The sequence below is a fragment of the Podarcis liolepis genome (genome assembly GCF_965112155.1).
Source record: "Podarcis liolepis genome assembly, chromosome: 2".
In the NCBI taxonomy this organism is placed as follows: domain Eukaryota; kingdom Metazoa; phylum Chordata; class Lepidosauria; order Squamata; family Lacertidae; genus Podarcis; species Podarcis liolepis.
This window is the reverse complement of record NC_139555.1, coordinates 108,938,768-108,962,135: the sequence shown is the minus strand read 5'-3', so window position 1 is coordinate 108,962,135 and position 23,368 is coordinate 108,938,768. Positions and strand designations below refer to the sequence as shown.

The window sequence follows — 23,368 nt, the reverse complement described above, 5'->3', positions numbered from 1 at the left end:
TTCTTTTGACAAAGTAATAATCATAAACGAATAAGAATAAAAATGTGCACCCCACCACGGAGACCATTCCACTGTAAATATCCAACCTCCCAAAATGCGAACACCTCTAGCGATGGTTTGACCCCTTTCCGTTTTAACAGTAAAAATTCTACAAACACCCTCCATATCTACTCAAAACCATTTCTCCTGAATATTCCCCATCTTACATTAATGGCACATTTTAATTTATCATTATTAGCTATATCCCATACCTCTTTATACCATTCTTCCATTTTGTATTCTGCTTGCCCCTTCCACTTCTAGCTATCATAATTCGTGCAGCTGTCAATAAATTTGTGAGCAAGTCCTTCATAGCCTGCGAACCTTCTAAAGGTAAAGGGTAAAGGGACCGCTGACCGTTAGGTCCAGTCACGGACGACTCTGGGATTGCGGCGCTCATCTCGCTTTATTGGCCAAGGGAGCTGGCGTACAGCTTCTGGGTCATGTGGCCAGCATGACTAAGCCGCTTCTGGCGAACCAGAGCAGCGCACGGAAACGCCGTTTACCTTCCCACCGGAGTGGTACCTATTTATCTACTTACATTTTGTGCTTTCGAACTGCTAGGTTGGCAGGAGCTGGGACCAAACAACGGGAGCTCACCCCATCGCAGGGATTCGAACCGCCAACCTTCTAATTGGCAAGCCCTAGGCTCTGTGGTTTAACCCACAGCACCACCTGCGCCCCCTGCGAACCTTCTACCCCATCGTAAATTGATAGCAATGCTACCTCTGGACTTTCAGTCAGCTTTAACCCAGTGATTTCTGTTATCTCCTTAAACACCCTTTGCTCCCCCCCTCCCCATTGTACATATTTGTGACTTTCATGAAAAGCGTGAAAGCAGTTCAGACGCTGGTGATTTCGAGACTGTATTACCGCAAGGCACTCCATGTGGAGCTTCCCTTGCACTTCATCAGAAAGTTGTAGATAGTGCAGAATGCTGCAGAACATTTGCTGTCAGGCTTGAGAGCCTGTCAGCATCTGCCACCACTGCTCAGAGATCTGCCCTGGTTGCTGATTTGCTACTGGGCCAAGTTCAAGGCGCTACAGATGAATCATAGTTGGAAGGGACCCTCAAGGATAATCTTGTCCAACCTCCCGCAATGCGGGGAATCTTTTGCCTAATATGGGGCTCGAACCCACAACCGTAAGATTTTACAGGATCACCTTGCTTCATATATGCCTTATCAAGCACTTTGACCCAGGAACTGGCACTGTTACAGGTGCAACATAATACTTGCAAGAAATCAGTATTTTAGTGTGGCAGCACACAAACTTTGGAACTCACTTCCTACTGACACCAGGCAGGTGCCTTTACTGTACTGCTTTTGGCACCTGCTTAAAACAATTCTGTTTCAAAAAATAAAAAACAGGACACCCTGTTGAGCTTTCTTTTTTTTTTAAGAAAGGCCCACCTTCCGGACTTCCACCTTTGAAATCCTGGTAATGTTTGAGAATATCCAGATATATGGCAGCGCTAGTTTAGGCAGGTCTGTACCAGACATCTTACATGTGTTTTCTTTCTATCTACGGCTGGTTTTAATCGCCTTTACAACACAGCACAGCACACAGGTTATCGCAGCTAGCACAACACCCCATCCCAAACCACGACACTCTGCCCTGGCAGGGGTTCCAAAAGCACGCTCAGAAGCAAAAGCAGCTCTAGTGCACGTGAACGACTGTGACCGGAAACCGTGAGAAGAAGTTAAAATTGGTAGTCAGGGTGGAGAAATTGCAGCTGCATTTCTTGAACAAGGAAGATTTTGGCACAGATATACTGCCTGGATTATTTCCCCCACCAGAGAAATGTTTTTAAGAGGAAGTGAGCCTGGGTTTTACATCCGATCCTACAATCTGTTCAGAATTCACTGAGCATAGCCAGGAACCATAGACAAACCTCTGGCCTGTTCGTAGCCTCCAGCCTCCTGCCCATGCCTGCCTCGTGCCTGCCTGCTTTCCATCTTTAGTAAGTGCAACAACCCACTTCCTGAGTGGAGCTAGCTAGGGTGCACTCGGTGCACGGCAAAGGCCTCTTGCCGCCTCTGGTTTCCGCCCCACACATTCACTGCTTCCTGTTTTCGGAAGAACTGTGATGCAGGCTGGGGTTGGCGAGGCGGAAGTGACTTCAAACAGTGAAGAAATAGATGGTGAGAAGATGCAGTCGGTCTGCTATGAGTGGGCTTTGAGCAAGCCACTATCTCTCAGAACAGGCCCACCTCACCAGCTTGCTATGATACCAGAATGAGAAAACTGCTCTCCAGGTATTGTTGGACTCCATCTCCCATCAGCCCCAGGCAGCATGGAGGACAGTCAGGGATGATGGGAGCTGTAGCGCAACAATGTCTGGAGGACCACCGGTTCCCCATCCCTGCTGTAACTCTTTTCTAGCTTTTTTCTAAGCCTCCATGGAGGCATTCCAAGCCTCATTAAGGACTGACTTCCTGGATGAGGCTGCATCTTATTGCTGGTTGAGGTATAGCAGCTGGAAAAGTGGGATTTCTTGGTAGTGGCGTCCCCTTTGGGAATTCCTCACCCCTGAGTATGTAGTAGGAGGCTTCCTTCCTTACCGCATTTAGATGCCAGGTGTAAATGGTGTTATTCTAGTATATGTAAAGCCCTGTTTAACTGACCCTCTGTTTTGTCCTTTTATGGGGTGGATTTTTGCTGATGGGTGTTTTATTCTCAACAATTAAATGTGTCTGTGGCACGGTTTGCATGTAACAGCAAGCCATAGGTAAAACTGAGGCATCTGGGAGACAATCATTTAAACTTTGGTTTCTTACATTCCTCCCCCTTTCCCCCCACTAAAGGACACACAAGCCAGGAAGAACTGCTCTTTACTCTCAGCTTTGTGGCAGTGATACTTCCTTAACCATAGTTAAGGTCTGGATTTGCACATAATGCTAAGCTATGGTTAACATTAAGTAAGGTTTATAAACCAAGTACAAACCTTGGTTAATGAGCAACCTTTTACTATAGTTAATAAACCACAGGTAAGAAGCTGAGCTGGTTTTCACATAGCGCTAAGCCATGGTTTAAGAAACTAGCTTAATAAACCATGGTTTAGTGTTATGTGAGAACCAGGCCTGTGTGTGCTTATGACTGATTGATTATTATTCAGAGGTACTCTGAACATGGAGGCATAGTTTGTACGACTTATAGCAGCTGAGAGACCCATCCTCCATGAACCTGTAATACTGAAATCTTAACTTTAAGGCATGTCAAACTTGTCCACGTACAGTGGTTCAGAAACAATTGTGCGATTGGACGATTCAGTTTCGGCAATTTGTCACAAGGAGAAATAGCACAGGAAACAAATGGGTGGAACCCGACCCGGAATGTGCAATTGTGCAGTTCTCTTTCCCCCTCCCTCAAAAAATTGCAGCTGTTTTCATTTTTCTTCATCACGTTTTGCGCAATTGTGCATGCTCAGCCCTAGCAGGCTCTGTGACGAGATAAGGCAATCTGCCAAAACAGCAGCAAGAGTGGTGGCTACCCAGAAGGTGAGGTTGGGCAATCTTTACCAGAAATTTCTTTCTAGAGGGCATCAAAGGGGATGACGGAAGCCAGAAACCGCAGCCAGTCAAGCTCTAGAAACAGCAGCCCTTACCACATTTGGTTGTATGCAATGGGCTGCAGTGGCGTAGCGTGGGGGGTGCCAGAGGTGCCGGCCGCACCGGGCGCAACATCTGGGGGGGCGCGAGTCCAGAGGGATGGGACAAGCAATTGAGGCTTGTTTGGGGTGGGGGGTCATCGTCTCCGTTTGGCCGGCCCCCCTCGAGGAAGCGGGAACCTCTCCAAGGCGCAGCACGCTGTCGGTGGAGGGAAAAGTGCCGCGCAGCAGCAGCAGCAAAGCCGGGAGGAGGAGGAGGTGGAGGCGCCTGCCGCAGGATCCGATCCGAGCCTGCTAATCGCTTGCTGGGAATTAAGCGGCTCAAAGAGGCAAAGGAAGAGGTGGAGCCGCTGGCCCAGCCGGGAGGAAGCTGGAGAGAGCAGCGCGCCTGGGCGCGGCGAGGTTGGGTAGGTGCGCCCTGGCTGGCTACCCGCCTCCCGGGCTCAGTGCCTCCATGACCCCTCCAGCGGCGATGGGAGAGGGTCTGGAGCAGCCCTGGCTGGCCTGCTCCTGCTTCTCCCCCGCCTCCTTCCCATTGCCGGCACCTTGATCTCATCCGGATCAGGGACGAAACACGCCCATCCTTCACTACTCCTTGTCGGGTCACTGCTTCATTTCTCCAGGGAGAGAGAGAGGAGAGGAGAGGTGCCGGGGATTGCCAAGCGCGCGTGACGCAAAGGGCCTGCCCACGCGCAGGCTGAGCTCCGCGTGGCGGGGGGAGGCGCTCTGCACATGCTTAGGAGGCGCTCGCCAGTGGCATAGCGTGAGGGTGCAGGGGGGGGGGCCGGCTGCACCGGGGGCAACATCTGGGGGTTAGGGTTAGGGGGTGAAAATCCACGGGTTAGGGGGCGCAAATTACTTGCCTTGCCCCAGGTGCTGACAACCCACGCTACGCCACTGATGGGCTGCAAGACGGTACATCTGGAAAGGAGCAACCAGCCAGATGTAAACGTAAGGCTCTGTGCTTAAGATAAGATTCCTCGTTGCAGGGGGTAGACTGGATGACCTCAGGGTCACCCAGACACTACGAGACTAGTGAATGTAATGCCACCCTGCAAAAGGGTTGCCAAATACTGCTGCTGTAGCTCCTCCCACCTCAGTTTTCTCTCTTGACTCCTTTGCTTCTCACTCCTCTGCCTCATCTGCCGTGGAACAAATCAAAAGTCTGGCCTAACTGGCAAAGGGCTTCTGCTCTGCAAGCTTTATGTCCCAGATTCATTACCTGACATCTCCAGGTAGTCCTAGGAGAGAACCAAGAAAAACAAGAGACTCTGAGAGGGTCAAATGCATCTGGAGAGACAGCGCTGTCACAAACAGACTGAAAACTGGACTCTGACCCTTCTACAAGACTTTGTGTCTCTGCCGTAGACTCTTAAGTGCTATTCCTCAGCCTTGCTTCTCCCATCACCTAATTGGGGAATAACAGTGACCTACCTCTAAAGAGATGTCCTGAGGGAAAACACAAGTAAATATTGCAAAGCCCTCTGCAAATTAAGAATTCTCTGTTAACACAGAACCTCCACATGTTCAGAAGGTTTAGGGTCTGATACTACTCATTGTTGTCCTCTTTATTGTTGTCTAACATCGGATGCAAAATGACTAAAACACATTTATTAATGAAGAGAAGAAAAGAACCACCAAAACGATCCAAGGGATTGGATGAACGATCAAGGAAAAGTTGATGCACTGGGGGCTTTTTAGTTTAGGGCGGAGAATGCAACTGTAGGGTGGGGATGGAGAATCTAGTCCAACCCTTGCAATGCAGGAATTTTTTTTGCCCAACATGAGCCCCTGAGATTAAACGTCTCATGCTCTACATGACAGAGCTTTATTAAAAATTTTTTGCAGAGTGTAGCGCAGGGGGGTGGGGAAGCTGTGACCCTCCCATGCACCCCTGATCACTGGCCAGGGTGGCTGGGCCTGATGGGGAGTTGAAGCCCAAGAGCCTCTAGACCAGGCATAGGCAAACTCGGCCTTCCAGATGCTTTGAGACTACAACTCCCATCATCCCTAGGTAACAGGACTAGTGGTCACGGATGATGGGAATTGTAGTCTCAAAACATCTGGAGGGCCGAGGTTGCCTCTGCCCGCTCTAGACTATAGAGGACCATGGCTTCCCCAGGCCTGTTGCAGAGAAAGTCGAATAGAGAAGACATTTTGTCCCTAACTCCCATAATATTCCCACAGTCTACTGCCAGGTAAAAGAAAGGACCCCCCCCCCGCGCGTCCCCAGCCACCGCATGCAATGCACAGTTAATCTATGGAATTCGCTGTCGGACTGTATGGTGATGGCCTCAGGCTTAGATGGCTTTAAAAGGGGATTAGACACATTCCGAGGGGAGGGGAAGAATAACTCTATCAGCAGCCTATTAGCCAAGTTGTCTAAATGGAGCCTCTGTGTTTAGAGCTTGCATGCCCACTGGATTCCAGTGGCTGGCTGGGGGGGGGGGGCAACACCATGGGAGAGCTGTTGCATTCATTCCCTGTTTGTGCACTTCCTGGAGGGAAATAGTACTGGCTACTTCAGGATGCTGGATGGGGAAGCTGCGGCCTTTCAGATGTTGGGCAGCAACTCCCATTTATCCCCATCAACTTCTGGAGGGCCATGGGTTCCCCATCCCTTCATCTGGTCAAGTACAGTTCTGCTGGCCACAGTCCTATGCACGCTTACCTGTGAGTAATTCTGAGTAAACATGCTCAGAATTGTGCTGCACAGCTGCAGTGGGTGTGGGGGGAAATCCCTGGGAAAGTGTCACTTGCATAACATTTATGCTGCTCTCAGTGACACAGGAGCAAGGCCGCGACAAAAGCTGGCAACACAGATCCAAAGGACCCCTGTTGCCTGCAGCAGCAACTGTGGCTCTAAAAGTGAAATATAGTGGTACCTCGGGTTACATACACTTCAGGTTACAGACTCCACTAACCCAGAAATCGTGCTTCAGGTTAAGAACTTTGCTTCAAGATGAGAACAGAAATCGTGCTCCGGCAGCAGCAGCAGGAGGCCCCATTAGCTAAAGTGGTGCTTCAGGTTAAGAACAGTTTCAGGTTAAGAACAGACCTCCGGAACGAATTAAGTACTTAACCTGAGGTACCACTGTAGACAAAATGGCAGTACCCAAGCTGTCACAAACCAGAATTATTATATATTTATTAGATTTATATATCGCCCTTCATCAAGAGTGGTTTGCAACACAAAATTATTAAGACTATAATAATAGTAAAAGGGGGGGGGGGAGATATACAATAAACATCCACCCCACCCTCATGGTGGAGAATCAAGGGTAATGCAACTCAGCCATGGTTAGGGCCTGCCTGTGGAATTTGGCCACATAAAGAACAGAACGGCAAAATGGTGTCACCCGAAACCACACAAGTCAAGGCGCATAATGCCCAAGTTAATTTCAGTCCAATCCTATTCCTATTTACTCGGAAGCAAGCCCAGCTGAGTTCACTAGGACATATCTCCCATGTAAGTATCTATGGTTCTCCAGTCTTTGGCATTTGAAGCGGAGAATCCCCCAAGCACCAACACTCCCTGACAGTAAAAATCCAACAATAATAAATTCAAGTTTGCTGCCACTTCAAGACACTCCAAATGAGCTGTATGAGGCAGCCGCCTCACTCTGCTTAATCACAGAGCCAGCCCTGGTCTTGGATGTTATTGTTCTGTCTCCACAATCGCAGCAACAGACATCCCTGCCTATCGCTCTGGACTCTCAGTGGTGCCACTCCCAGTAACTCCGCCAGTGCTTCCTTAGCACAAGCATCCTTTAGGAAGCGCTGAGCTGAAACCAGTGGAATCAAGTTCAACGCAATGCCAGGAATGTTTCTCAGCGATGGCCTGAGGCAACTGCAGAGGGGATGGGTTGAGTGTGTGCCAAAAAGCGGCAGGCCTTGGGTGGGAGGTTTCTTAAGGGCATCTGCCACAAAGAAGTGAGGAGGTAAAAGAGGCCTTCCATGGTAACTGTGGCAACTTCATAAACACTGACTTCAGTATATTTTTAATGACTTCCTTTGGAAAAACACAGCGGGCGGCTTCTGCCAGGAGGAGCCCTGGTCTGCTGCTCCCACTCCTGCTCTCCTCTGTATTTAATCTTCCATGATGCCTCCCTGGATCTTCTGCCAGTTGCACACGCAAAAATATCCTTGGTGCCTCATGTGTATCATCTGCCACAGACAGATTCTCAGGGAGGTCTCCTCAAAAAGTGCAAACGGCAGATGCTGAAAAACTTACTTCTTGAACTACACAAAGGCCAACTTTTTTGAAAATCCCTGTTTTCTCCTGCATTTGAAGGCTGCAGGGGGGCATGATTTGGCTGAATCTGGGAGGAACAGGGAGGTGGGGTTTGTGGATTTCATAAAGGACCCTTATTCCTCCCCCCCATAATTTGAGGGCTGGGGGGGGGGAGGTCACCTCGTCCTATGGCCAACGTGCCTTGATCTCCTCACTATCTCTCTCTGTTGCTGTATGACTGGCTGGTTTCCAGGCTTGCGCTGCTTTGTTTACTGAGGATCAAACTATGCAGAGAGTCTGGCCGTTTGTGACTGATTAAAAAAACCAAAACAAAATAAATAGCCGATTTGAGGGTTCCTGTCTGGCAGTGGCGTAGCGTGGGTTGTCAGCACCCGGGGCAAGGCAAGTAATTTATGCCCCCTAACCCGTGGATTTGCACCCCTAACCCGTGGATTTGTGCCCCCTAACCCCCAGATGTTGCGCCCGGTGCGGCCGGCCCCCCCTGCACCCCCCACGCTATGCCACTGCTGTCTGGATCAGGCCTGTGGTGTGTGGAAATGGTCCCTTATTGGCCTCAGGCCCACCCACACCTATTTGTTGAAAAACTAGGAAACCAGCCATGTAAGACCAACCCACATAAGCGAATGTCACCATTGGTCTGGCCCTCAGGATGCCCATCCAAAACCAGCTATCTTCGGGGACTGAATTACAGGGAGGGAAGAGGGGTTCTGCCCCACTCTCATTACCTTTCTTGAGAGCCCCCTTAGCTATTCTTTTTAACATAGAGTCCAACAATATCCAGAGGGCCACAGGCTCCCCGCCATCTTGTTGTACAAGGAGAGCCATTTCGTTCAAAATTCCTCTGGGTATACTGCCTCTGTAATATGGGGGGTCTATTTAATTACCACAACGAATAGCCATTGAGGGATTCATCCAACATGAATTTGCTTAACAGCCGTTTGAAAATAAAAACGAAACCCACCTAAGCTAGTCACCATCACCACATCTGGCAATCGTGACACCTACCAATTCTTTGGTAGAGACATTTCCTTTTGTCACTCTCACTGTTTTGTTAGGCCTGTAGTTCTGGGCTGCTGCTGTCACTTTTCTCTGCTTATTTCATAGTAGAAATTATTACTCTTAAGGGTGTGCCCAACAGATCATCCAGTGTGTATTAGTTACCCATTAATGCTCTTTTAAACAGAGAAAGGGTGGGCCGTTCCCACCCTTTTCTCACCTGCCTTTGGGTAAAAGTGAGGATTATAATCTGTATTAGTTGACTACTGAACCTGGTGTTGCCAGATACTGAAAAGGGCAGGGCTCCTGTGCCTTTAATAGCTATATGGAAGAGGGAAATTGACACAGCTATGAAAGGTACAGGAACCCTGTCCTTTCTTGCAGCTGGTCACCCTGGTGATAGCTCTGGATTAAACACAAAACGTAATCTTGTACATGCGGTATTAAGTGCCTCATTCTATTTCTCCAGGCCACTCATCTTTATTATAACCTAATTTGGAAACACTGAAAAGCTAAGAGGGGCTAAGAAGCCTATTAGACTCTTGCAGCAAATACATCAATGAACCCTCTTGCATCTTAAAGGCTACAACATTTATTGTAGTATGAGCTTTCCTGGGCAAGAGCCTAGTTCATCATTTGGATTAGTTTGTGCCAGTTGCTGAAAGTATTTCTGTTTCCTTGTTTCCTGCGGAGGCTGGAGTTTTTGTGTGTTTTTTTAAAGTATTGATTTAATTTTGATGTTCATTAATTGTTGATGGTTATTTTTAACTATTTTGTATGTATTTTATGCTTGATCGTAAGTCTCCTTAGAGACTGCCCTGTATTAGGCAACTAACGAATTAGCAAAATAAAGCCACAATAAACTCCAAAGAGCCAAGCCCAATCCTTTTGGCAGCTGATAGATTGCAGCCCTTTGGCACATGTCAATCCAGGAGCACCTCTTGATTAATACCAATTGTCCGAATTATGGAGAAACCAAGCACAAACCATGCTGGAGATGGAGGCTCATCCATGGCAGGGACACACTCCCAGGTCGCACCCGCTCTGCCTTTCAGGTTGGCGTGAGCTCCCCAGAACCCACTGGGGAACACTGCCAAGATTTTTGCCTCATAAATCCTGGCTTTCCCCTGCCTGAACCTCCACCATTGACTCGTCACGAAGCTGGAAACCAATAAACCAAGAATTGCTAGGGGTTTTTTTTCTCTGTCAAATGCCCAGAAAACTTTCTAAGATGCCATAGGACTCAGGACACTGCCAATTCCCTCATCAGCCTCTTGGCAGAAGATAGGAAGTCTAGCTATTTCCCCTGCTTTAACTACTATTTTTTGTCCAGATCTGGTGATAGAATTAAGGTTGCCAGCTTCTGAACTGGCCCATATAGCTGGACACAATTGGTCGGCAGCAATATATGCCACCATCACGCTCTGCAAGGCTTCATTTCAGGATCCAGCCAGCAGACTGGATCCTGAGCTCCTCCAACACCCTGCGGGCCACTTTGGGCGGGTCCTAATTTGGCCAGTGGACCAGAGGTTTCCCATGCCTGTGCTAATTTATGCACATAAAGTTCCTCTTAAAGAGCTGCCCGGGCTTTTTCTTTCTTCTGATCATGGTGGCAGAGTCTTATTTTTGTCCTATTCTGTTCTAGCCCACAAAACATCACTCCCCTTCCAGAAGCGGGAATTACGGTAAACCCAGAGATCCCTTATTCACTCTCTTCTTCTCTTCTGTTAGGCCCCTGAAACTCCTTCTCAAAGTGCTTTGCAATAGGGAGAGCATGTGAGTGGGTGGGTATGTGATTCCTGCATGAGCACGTGCCCTCTGTACATAAAGATCCCCGGTGTTGCAAAAGGCCCTGGGGAAAACCAACGTCTCTGTTAGCAACAGCAAGGAATTCCACCACTCCTAACTTCCTGAGTGTTGTCATCGCTCACCCTGGCATCCTCTCTGTGCTCACCCAGCAGCCCCTGGGCCAGCTACAGCTGGCAGGACGTTAGAGCCAGAACGAGACAAAAGGGGTTTTGAGATGCAGCCAAAACCGCAGGGCCTAGGAGGAGGGAACTCAACAAAATATCCCCAGAATCCTATGCTGGCAGGGGCCACTACAGAGGCAGGGTGTGGAAAATTGTGTATTGTCTGTGTTCTTGCTCGCGATGCGGGTTGCATCTGTCAAAGAGGCAGCTGGAACCAGGAGAAGGGCAGTCCCAGAGAGAGAGAAAAGAGAGATCTACATTGTACAGAATTACCTGGGGATAAACTGAATGGGGCCTTTCTAAATAGATATCCACAGAATTGTACTTGACTGTCAGTCAGGGATGGGCAGCAGTGAGAAAAGAGAAACCGAGGCTGAAATCCTATGTATATATAGGAATATAGGAATATGCCCCAATGAGCTAACTGAGACTATTCTGTGCATAGGACAGCAGTGTGAGGATAAGGATGACTGGATCACATCTGAAAAGGGAGAGGAAAAACGATCGAGCTTTCCTGTTGCAAGAGTCAACAAAATGCTTTTCTCTTTATATACAGTGGTGCCTCGCAAGAGGAAATTAATTCGTTCCGCGAGTTTTGTCGTCTTGAGATTTTTTTCGTCTTGCGAAGCATGGTGTCGGGAAAGTTTTGGAAAAGCTTCAAAAATCACCAAAGTCTTTAAAAACCTCAAAAAAGGCTACCACACCGCGTTCTATGAGTTGCTCCTCGAGGTCAAGTCGCAACTGTATTAACGGTGTTAAGAAAAAGGAAACAAACTTGCAAGACGTTTCCGTCTTGCGAAGCAAGCCCTTAGGGAAAATCGTCTTGCGAAGCAGCTCAAAAAACAAAAAACCCTTTCGTCTAGCGAGTTTTTTGTCTTGCGAGGCATTCGTCTTGCGAGGTACCACTGTATAATGGTTTTAGGCTAACAGGCTGGAATATGTCTGCAAAGCACACACGATGGACTTGGGGGGGGGGTGCAGGTACAAATAATATGCCCCATCTACCAGCATGATGACTGGGACATAGGTCTTACTGAACTCACCAGGCTGTAAATTTTAAGCCAAAAAGTTTGGGATTGAGCCACAAAGTGGATGGCAGTGATTAACAAATGGCGCTTTAGGAATAAAAGAATTAAAGAGGAAGGGACAAAACCAGTGCAATCCTACACGTTTGCTCAGAAGTAAGCCTCGCTAAGCTCAATGGGACTTACTTTCAGGAAAGCGTGAATACAGCTGCAGATCAGGGCTGTGGTCCTATAAACACTTCCTGAGAAATGAACTTGACAGGATTTCTGTGATCAGGTTGCCCATTACATTGTTCTTTGTGGCCCTGTGATGCTACGGCAAAAAGTAATCTATAGGTCTGGGTGACTCTTGAGTAAAAAGAGACATCTGATGACTCGAGTATATATATATATATATATATATATATATATATATATATATATGTGTGTGTGTGTGTGTGTGCGCGCGCGCCACCAATGCAACACACACACACACACTCCACCAATGGGATCATGGATCTTTCTTGTGGATGAGTTGCTAGCCTAATGTGTTTGTGTTTCTCCTCCAAATCAACAGTGCTACAAGTATATGTTGGAGACAAAGGCAGAGAGAGAGAGGTGAGCAAAAGGAAGGGGAAAAGGGGGAGATAAGAAATAGGCTTAGGGCTAGTAGAGGCAAAACACACACACACACACACACACACACACACACCTAACCCATAGAATTAAATCTGTGTCATAAGTCGCAGATAGGGGTTATATCAGTTCTTTATGGGTCTGGAAAGACTGAATGCTGCTGACAGGTGCCGTTGCACATTAGCAACTTCTGAACAGTGCAACGGTTCTCCCATCCCTTCAGTGCCATGAGGGAAAACGCTGCATTTGCTGACACTTCCCCATGGCCCACAATTCTTCAAGACACTGGCTCCATTTGTGAAGTATGTAGCCATCTTTGGAACTGCCCGCATGCCCCCTCAGCAACGTTTCCTCGCTCTAAGCAAATATTTGAGGCATGATCCAACTCTGCCACAGGTGCAGAGGCTCAACAGTTTCTCTTCCCTTCCCCTCCACTCATCAAGGCAGCATGACAGATCGCTATGGTGGCAGGTGGGGAGGCTGCAGGAGCTCTCCAATGTCCCCATCCTCCTCTCCTTCTCTGCGCAAGACAAATGAGAGAGAAACAGGAATCTTCATCTGCTGGACTTGTGGTGGGTCTGAATCATCCCCACAGCCATGTCAGACAGTTTAAAAAACAAAATAAAAAATTCCTTCCAGTAGCACCTTAAAGACCAACTAAGTTAGTTCTTGGTATGAGCTTTCGTGTGCATGCACACTTCTTCAGATACCGAAAGCTCATACCAAGAACTAACTTAGTTGGTCTTTAAGGTGCTACTGGAAGGAATGTTTTTATTTTGACTATGGCAGACCAACACGGCTACCTATCTGTAGTTTAAAAAACAAGTTAAAGGCTTAGCAAACTGTGACCCTCACAGTGGAAGTTCTGCGAGGGGGTGAATGTGGATTATTTAAAAATCCAAATAAACATGTGTGTTGAAATAAGCCGTTGTCTATTAATGCCACAAGAAGCTCGTCGCCTTCTGAGTTACCACAGGACGCCATCTTTCGGATGGCTGTTTTCCCCAGCAAAGTTTCTCTGTCGGGTGATTTGTAACATCTCTGCCCTTTCCCCCACCAGAAATCGGATTAGCCCTGTAGCCCAGCTCCCTTTTCTGACTGGGGCTTTGGCCCAGGCAAGGAAGCAAGAGTTGGGAGATCGTTCTCACAGATTTGCTCGCTCAGAAGAGGAAGGAGGAGGCTAAGGGCAAGCCAGTTGCTGCTTTCAGCTGATGTCAGCCAGCCTCGCTTCCTCTCAGAGGCCGTTGTGTCAGCCCTGGACGGGAGCCCAACAGCAATAGCTCAGGCCAAAGAAATGAAGCGGCAGGGTGGGGTGGAGAGGACTCCAGTCAGGCTTAGCTGCTTCCAGCAAATCAGACTCGATAAAAGGGCTTTTTGTGAAGGAAGACAAGGAAAAGAAGAGTCCAGCAATGGATGAAAAGGCAGGGTTGGAATTTCCCCCCTGAGGGATGTTGTGAACAGGCTTGGGTGAAATGCAAACAAGTATGTCAGATGGCGAGGGAGGGGATCAAAACACGCAGGTTAGAAGGGGAGATTGCGATCAGGATAACTTGTGCCCATTTAACGGCAAAAAATAGAATTTGCACCTACATGTGCCAGTTGCCTTGAATAGAATGACACTGTAACTTTATAGAGTCAGCTCTGGTTCCTAGAAATACTGTCTGCCTTTATGGGGATCACTTTGTTTCCTAAACAGTACGACAGGGATGGGAAGGCTCTGGTCCTATAGATGTTACAGGAGTTGGGAGCCTCGGCCAACATGGCTAATGACCAGGAATGACAGGACTGGTGCTTGGCAATATCAGGAGAGCCACAGATTCCCCACCACCGGCATGCAATATTTTGAAATTCTGAACACCATAGAAATTGGGAGTGAGAGATGTTGCATGGCGGTAAAACCAGAAGTAGGATATCTATATGCCAAACTCACCCAAGCTAGCCAGACCATCAGAATGAAGAAGATTCAGTCAAGGTGCAGAGCATTGCATGAGGGGATATAAAATGCACAAACACTATATATCATCATGAAACCAGAAGCCTTTTTTTATTAGGAATTATAGGCACCGGCATTCCAAAGGAGCAGAAAAGACTTTTTATGTATGGAACAACAGCCGCCCGGATGCTACTAGCTCAGAGATGGAAAGAAGACAAGGTCCCTACCAGAGAGGAATGGCAAACCAAGCTGATGGATGATGCCGAAATGGCAAAAATGACTGGCAAACTCAGAAACCAAGAGGACAAAACCTTTATAAAAGAATGGGAAAATTTATAAGTTATTTAGGAGACCACTGTAAGCAGATGGAAACACTGGCAGGATTTTGATTTCACTTGTAGTCTAATAAATATCACAGACAATATTGATTGATATAAAATAGTATGGAAGAATATGCAGTTGTAAATGTTCAAAATTGGACCCCATGGAGGGGGTGGGGTGGGGAGTCACGAGAATCAGAGGAATCTCTGTATATGGCTTTATATTTGGATTTTAATAACCTTGTATTTGTAAAAGCAAATAAAAATGTTTTTTAAAAAACAATGCACAGACATAGGTTATTCTGTTGTGGAGATGAACAAGAAGGCTTGGGTGATAATAGCAGAGGAATGCTCCATTTACTAGTTCACAGAGCAGGCAAGGATAAACGTGAGTTGGCTTTAATTCTTGAACTTTTTGCTTCTTTGTAAGTTTCTGTGTTTTTTTTCCAGGCCCTGCAGGAGCTGAAAGTGGCCATGTAGCCCTCACAGACCTGGAAGCCATAATGACCTCTGGAATGCGAGTCTGCAAGTTTCTTCAAGCAAACACTGGGCGGAATTCAGAGAAGCTCCCGCACGCATGGCCACAAAATGCTTCCATGCACACTGGGGTGGGGAGGAGACAAAGCTTACTGACTTCCCCTTCTCATGACTGTGTGTGGCACTGTGTGTGGATCTCAGCTGCTGGTTTATGTCTGTTTTGAGATGGTACCTGAAGCTCAAAAAGTCCACAGCATTGTCAAAGTTTCAACCAGTCACTCTAGCTGACATTAGCTGCTGACAATGTCTGTCTCCATGCACTGGAGGTGGATTTCTGCACATCAATGCGCAAGAGCGGCCTAGGCTGGGAAGAAGGGAAGTTGGTAAGCAGAACAAGGGACTGCAGTCTTCCATTGTGAAAACCTTAACAAACTAAATCACGGTTAATTAAAAAGTAATTACCTCTTTTAAACCGCCAAGTCTCTCTCTCAAAGAAACTCCATTCCGCAATGGGGCTGGTGACTGAAGCAGAATTCTCAGCCCTTGAATACAACATATAATTCCCAGAGTTCCTTTTGAGAAACCAAGAATGTTAAGTCAATTTAAACCTCTTTGACTTAATGTAGTATAACGTGGGGCAGATGTGGTTCAAAAGCCCATGTTCCTTACGGACACCAGCACTAATGGCTTGGAGTTGAGGAACAGAAGAACTGAGGAATTTTCTTAATGAGTGATAATTAAAGGCTGACAAAGGATCCCCGTAAAGGGTGTATTTAGCTAAGTTGCTCGAGACTTAAAGCTGCTATTTAGTCGCTGATTCCCACGTTTGGGGGAATGTTGTGCAAGACGTTGGAAATGGCAGGGCAGCATTAATCAGCCGGGAGGCAGATGTCTGTGCTTATGGGTGGCTAGGAACTGGGTAGCATTTCTGAAGCTGGCTGCAGAAAATGCCGCTGGCACCCGGCAACAAAGACGTAGCCTGGATGCCTTGCACGTAGCTGGCAATTTGGCTAAATAACTCCCTTATGATGCACTGAAGAGACAGGCTACTACATTTGTTCGGGGCCCATCCAATGACCCCAGAAGCATAGTATAGGGCGACTAGCATGAAAGGGCTTTTGTGGGAGGGAACTTAAAGCTTCTGTGTGTAATGTCTTCCAGCATGAACTAGATGCTTTCGAGGCCAACCGACTCACAAAGACTCCGTCTCAAGTGGTGAACTTTGGGTGCCGTTGGAGGGCAGCACATTTTGGACTCTTCCACTGACATGGCGAGAGGAGCAGGAAGTTATCTCCATGGCAGCAAGGGAGGCATTTACAGTGGTACTTAATTCGTTCTGGAGGTCCGTTCTTAACCTGAAACTGTTCTTAACCTGAAGCACCACTTTAGCTAATAGGGCCTCCTGCTGCTGCCACGCCGCCGGAGCACGATTTCTGTTCTCATCCTGAAGCAAAGTTCTTAACCTGAAGCACTATTTCTGGGTTAGCAGAGTCTGTAACCTGAAGCGTATGTAACCTGAAGCGTATGCAACCCGAGGTACCACTGTATTATGCCTGAAGTGTTTCCTCTATGGCACAGGCAGCTAAAGCTTTTATGCCCAAGGGCCAGATTGCCCTGTGGTAACCTCTCAAGGGCCACAAACCAGTGCTGCACAAGGTCGAAAATACTGGTGTCATAAAGTGTGGCTACCAGTGTTAGAAACTCAGATATATAAGCTGAGCACCAAACAGTTCCTTAAACCAGGGCTGCAATAGCCAAAACAGAATGCCTAGTTCCTATTTTGGGGGCAGACGGTTCGAAGGTCGTATTTTTCAATACGGCTTTTTGTTTCCTGAAATTGCGCAGATAAAATATAACACGTAGAATTCTACAGGATGTGTTGCTAGCGTGTGAAAACAGTCACGATCCAAGGATCTCCAGAGACGCACCTCCGGATGGTGATGTCAGGTGCCATCCTGGCACCTTCACTTGGTCGCAAGTGGCCGACAACCAGGTGCAAAATGCGCCTGGCGAATTTTGAACACTGCACTTCCACAGATACACACACCACAAACCCAAGGTCACACACCGTAGAGCCTAAGGCGACGCCATCTTGTGTAAGCTGCAGCCACTCAAAGAGAAGCTTCTGCCGCAGTGCAGATGCCATAGAGCAGGCATGGTGAACCTGCGGTCCTCCAGGTGTAGTCTCGTAACACCTGGATGCTCATAGGTTCCTCTCCATAGACACACAGGAGGGTGACCAGATGGGGGAGGCCCTGAGGAGAAAGTTGCTGCCGATTAGCTCTGGAGGAGCTGCCCTCCACCAAGGAATTATTGCCGTGAATATGCCCCCTCTTTCAAAGATAGATCTCACAGAGCAGCTCCAACAGGATCCTCTCAACTGCCAACTATCACCAGACATTCTATCCTAGGACAGAGAGAAAGAGAGAGAAAGCAAGCAAGCAAGTAGGGGGACTACAGATCCTCTCCACCAGCTCAAAGGTCAGCAACTTTTGGTTCCTCCTCTCCTCGAACTCTTTGCATTCCAGCTGCTCATTGCAAGAGCTCTGTACCTAAGACACAGCACATGAACTGAGGTTTTTCCTCCTCCCTCCCAGTCCCTTTTTCCTTTTGTGTCATGCTCCGGAGACTTTTAAGACTAGGGGTAGGGACTGTCCTGCCACTGACATTCGTGAGCTGCTCTGCGCAGTCTTTTCCAGCCGAGCAGGAAAGTGACCATTCTGCAAACAAATAGACCTATTTCATATATGTATCACATATTAGAAAACTGCACCACTGGCAGCTGGGGACTCTAATGTTTCAGGTGTTGGCACGCTAGAAAACATTAGTGTTGAGTCTTGTCCCTGGTGAAAGAGTAAATCATGGCTATGGGACCTTCTTGCTTTAGTAGGTGACAATGTCCCTTCCAACCTGATTCTTTTCCTTTTCCACAGTTTGGTTTCTCTGTGTGTTTTAGTCCAAACAGAGAGCAGGTCCCAGGATATGGCTCAAGACAACTAGTCACCTCCGTAATTCACAAAGCACCCTGTTCCTCAGAGGCCCAAATCAGAGCTGAAACTTTAGGCTGCATTAAGCTCTACCTAGAAGCTGTGCAGAAGATTCTCCTCTGGATTTGACATGTCCTATCTTGCTCCATTTACAGCATGCAAGTATGCTGCTGCTGCTGCTACTATAGTCATTTCCGTAGCTCTTTACGTTGACTGTAATCTTCCCTTCTTTGATTCTCTGATTCTCTGAAAACATGATATGTCAGAGAGCCTAGCTTATTGTTACATGCAAACAAGGACTTATGTGTGTGTTGTGGTCAATGTCAGAATTTGGTAAATGCTGGCATTAACCAGTAACTCTTAAGATTTGTAACGGCCCAACTGGAAACACCAGAAACATCTGTGGGTGTGCAGCTTGTGTTTTTTTGACATTCGTATCCATGGCATGAGAAGCGTACTTTGAACAACTAAACGATGGGAAAACAAGCATGACATTTGGATACCCTGACGGGTTCAACATTTACTGGCAAAAGTCAGAAATTGCTGGCGTTTTGCTCTTCGGATATTAAGAATGACTGGAAATGGGAACATCTCTTGCTATGAGTCACAACAATCTGCACACACGCAGACACATTTGAGCACACACACACACACACACAGCACACAACCCATAATCCAGACCGCCGTGTGAAGAAACAGAGAAGCAAGTGTCTTGTAGAAATGTGTTTACTGCGAAAAGGATGCCCCACTCCTTCACAGGGGAAGCTTTTCTCCCTTTGGCAGTGGTTGCATTCAAGTGATCACAGCCAACTCCTGATGAAATTTCAGATGAACAAGCAATTGCATGTTAACTACAACTGTGATATTGATCCCCCTTTGAACCGGGAGAAGATTTGCATTTCGGGTCTGCAGCTTGTGAAGCCCAGCCAGCCCAACAGGGGACGTAGCCTGTAACTGGGGCTCTCCCAGGGTCCTCGTGTATAACTAGCCAAAGGTAATTTACAAATGAGAGTCTTAAATCCATCTGTAAAACCAAAAACAACTGCAAACAAGTGTAAAAATACAACAACAATAACCCTACACATTGCAGACAGTGTTCTGCATTCTGTCCTCCATTAAGAACACCCAGGCATGGCACCAGCAGAAACAGAAGCTCAAAAGTGCTTTTTTAGTGTGCAAACACTCCAAGCTTTTGTCCAGAGTTTGTTGGTCAACACCAAACCACAGCCACAGCTCCTGTGTAAAATTATGCACGGGGAAGGCAGGGGAAGGCGACTGCAATTCTCAGGATGCAGCAGTTTGTCGGAGCAAGGCTGAGGGCAGAAGGTGAGGAGGAAATTCAGAGAAGGGGTGGAGGGAAGAGATAAAGAAAGAGTGAAAGGGGGACAAAAAAAGCACAGGAGAAAAGGACTAAGTGCTCCAGCAGACAGCTGATCCTGCTAAACGTTTTGCCTTACAAGGCAATGAGTAAAATTACTGCGTATACAGTGCGCCTTTTAATATACAAAACAAAAAAAGGCCTTCACATCACTATGCCTAATGTGAAAGGAATGCTCAAGACCAAGAGGAAGTAGCTGAAAGAAAGCTAGGGTGTTTCGGGCTAGAGCCCAGGGCCTGCAAGGCTGTGAAGCTCAGTGGGTGGAGCACACACTTTTGCCTGCAAAAGATGCGACCCAGGTTCAATCCCTGCCATCCTCAGAAAGGGATGGGAGCCCTGCACCCTGTCTGACCCCCGGCAGAGCGGCTGCCAGTCAGTGTAGCCAAAATGTAGCTAGGTGGATCAATGGTCTGACTCTGTATAAGGCAGCTTCCTAGGCATGAATTCAAATCCCTTCAGACATACGTCTACCCTCGAGCAAGCTGCATCTCCTTGGCCTCATTTTTCCATCTGTAAAATGGGAATAGCAGTGACCTAACCGGCGGGAATAGCGAAGCATTCTGCACTTTGTAAAAAGAAAAGCTACTGGAAGGCTCAATCATAAACGGAGCCTAGCTCACCAGGTTAGGTTCTGGCTCCTGCTTTCAAATCCCACACTCTTCAACCAGCTAAGTTGCCTTGGTACAATTCCTTACATGACTATTTCCAGTTGCGTCAGAGCTATGAGTAAAGAGGACGAAGTAATGAAAGAAGGGAGGGAAGCAGGAAAAAGAAAACAAAAGGAATTGGAGGATAATTTGGGAGAGAAGGAAGACAATGAAAGAGTAACACCTACGTTAGAAAGCAGGCAGGGCCAACTAAGGCAGGAAGAAGCAAACTCAAAAGGGGGCAGTGGCGAGAGACGCGAAGGAGGTCCTGCAAAACTGAGCCAGGCCCAGCCCAGCTCAGCCAGCCAGGTGTGTGTACCTTTTTCCGGTGTGGGTCGTTCTTGGCAAGGCAGGACCTCTGCAGGGACAGGTAGCCTCCAATCACCTGGATCTCCTCGGCCGTAGGGTAGCGTTTCTTCATGGGCGCCGCAGCCGGGGAAGTGTCGCTCTCGATGCCGTTCTCCACCACGGACACAGGTGCGGCCGGGGCCTTGCGAGGGTTGATGGTAATGGTGTTGCCGCTGCGGCGCTGCACGGCCGGGTGGGGGGACGAGGCGCGGGCCAAGCCCCCCACCCGGACATCCTCCTTGGCGACACCGCTCCCCACACCACGCCTCATGGCCTCTGCAGCCTCGGGCGGCTCTTCCTCCGCGTCTGGGAGAAGCGAGGAGCAGGAAGTGGGGGCTGGGGGCTTGACAGCAGACAGAGAAGGGCTGGCTTCCTGCTTGAGTTCTGGGGGTGGGGAGGACGGGGCCCGGCGCGGAACGACCACAAAGGAGTTCCGAGAGTGCAGGCGCAAGTTGGCCAAGGCTTTGCCCTGGACATCGTCCTCAGCCACCGGAGCCGGCGGGGGGGCCGGCTGGATCTCAAAAGCGGCCTCCGAATCTACACTGTCCTTCCTGGGGCTTCTCTCTGGAGACACAGCCTCCCGCCCCCAGCTCCTCCCAGTTGGGGAGCGCCTGGGAGGGCTGTCCGGCCAGCCTTCGCCGCTGCTCGATTTGGATTCAAACTGGCTGCGATAAGATGCCACAGTGTAGGGAACAGGCGGGCTCAATCCGGGAAGGTCGCGCGGAGGGCTGCTGTCGAAGTGCTTCCGGGTCGGGCTGGGGTCCGCTGCCACCCGGGCCGGCCTCCTTGCCACGTAGCTGCTTTCCGTTAGGTTCTCGGTACTCAGTGACCTCACCGGGCGCGGAGACACCGACCCGATGTTGCCGCCGTCCTGGCTGAAGTGGCTCAGCAGTTTGCTGACCCTCCCTCGGTGCTGCTCAGGCAGCGACCCCCGGCTCTCGGCCCGGCCAACCGAATTGAGATCTTCCACGCTGCGGCTCAAGGCCGACTTGACGATGAAGACCTCCCCGGCGCGGATCTCGGTCACGCTACCCCCGCGCCGAGCCAGCAGCTCGTTGAGAGATTCCACGCTCCCCGATTTGGCTTCACCCGTTTGCCGGCTGCTGGCCAGCTGCGCCGGCGGTGCCCCCGGGACCGTCTCGATGATGATGACGTTGTCGGCACGCAAGGTGCGGACGCCCGGGATTTGCCCATAGAGGTCGACAATCTGCTTGGCTTTGGCGTTGGCGAGGTCGCTTTCGGACTCCTTGTAGCGCCGCTTCTCCAGCTGGATGAACGGGTTTTGGTGGATGGGGCCGATTTTCTCCTGCAGCACCGAACTCTCCGGCTCCCCCTCTTGGCAGGGCTGTGGAGCGCTGGAAGCCGGAGCTGCGCCACTCTCGGTCCCTCCTGGCCCCCCAGACTCGGAGAAAGAGGTGCCAGAGCCCTGCTTGGCCCGGCGCCTTTCGATGATCTCCCGCTTCCAGGCAGGCATTTTGGCCATGCGGTCTTGCTGCTCTCGCTCCCGCCGGCGGGCCTCCTCCTCCTCCTTGCGCCGGCGCTCCAGGAGCTGGAGCTTCCACTCCGGCAGAGCCGAAGCCGAAGAAGACATCTTCGCCTGAGGAGCTTGGGGAGGGAAACCTGGGAAAGAAGGAGGGAACGTGAGAAGACGACGGGGAAATCCAGGGATGAGAAAGAAGAGGAGGAAGAGGGAAGGAGAGCAAGTTGGGGAAAGTGAAAGACTGGAGGAGGAGGAAGAGCGATAAAGAGGAATAAAGAGGGAAGCGAAGGGGAAAAAGAGGAGGGGGGAGAAGGAAGGAAGGTGAATAGCAAAATGGGAGTAGATGGGAAAAGGCTTGTGAGAGAAAGGGAATGGGGATGTGATTGAAGGAGGGAGGGGGGAAGGCATGAAGGGAAAGGGGTTAGCAAGGCAGGAAGGAGTTGGAATTGCCGGGAGGAAAGAGGGTTGGGAAAGAAGGAAGGGGGAGCAAGACAGAGTCAGAGAAGGAAAACGATGAAGAAGAAAATGGAGGAACTTGGGAAGGAAAGATAACTGTGAGGGTCCAAAGCCCTTTTTCGAGGAGCTCCACCTGGGAGTTGCCTTCTTTCCCTGCACGCAATCCACTCATCTTTTTTCCGGCTCACACCCAGACACACACCGCACACCATATGCTGCCTCCCCTGCCTTGGGGCGGTGACAGCTCTCCACGTGGATCTTCACGCAAGGAGCTCAGGCGCCACACCACTGAAGGAAGGAGCCTCGGAGAAAGGGGGTGGGCAGTGTGGCATGCTGCAGCCATAGTTTTGTAGATGAGGCCAGAGTGGTTAAAGATGGGGAAGAGTATCTCCACCCTGGAGAGCCTATGTACCACTGTTCTGAAAACCCACTCAATGGCTATTCATGCTGCAGGTGTGCTTTTTAATTCTTAATGGTGACAGGCAGTAATAAACCAGGGGTGGTGAAATTATTCCAGGTTGTTTAATCCAGATTGAAACAGTGGCACAGACTAATCTGAAGAGGCAAGTGTGTGCACAGGCTAAGGGGCTGACAGGCCATCCTCCTTACTTGATCTAATTTAAAACATGCAGGTCTTGTGGTTTCCGTACAAGTAGTGGCAACTAATCTCAGATAACAGGGATATAGTTTGGGGGGCAATTTTTTTGGCTCACAAATTGGGGGCGGGGAGGAAATTCTTTTCATCTGAACCTGAGGAGGGGAATGGTTCGGGTTCAGAAGGTCACCAAGGACCCATGCGATTGGCAATGGGGGGGGTAGGGGGGAGATTAAT

At 48.9% G+C, this 23,368-nt stretch overlaps 1 protein-coding gene across 1 annotated transcript in view; it reads right to left on the bottom strand.

Annotated features, from left to right (window-relative positions):
* PPP1R18 (protein phosphatase 1 regulatory subunit 18) overlaps nt 1-23,368 on the bottom strand; it is a 43,552-nt gene that overhangs the window by 18,357 nt on the left and 1,827 nt on the right. Inside the window, exon 2 of the mRNA XM_083492233.1 lies at nt 20,572-22,220. Coding sequence (XP_083348359.1) covers nt 20,572-22,191 — 1,620 coding nt within the window. The 5' untranslated portion in view covers nt 22,192-22,220. The remainder of the gene's footprint in view (nt 1-20,571; nt 22,221-23,368) is intronic.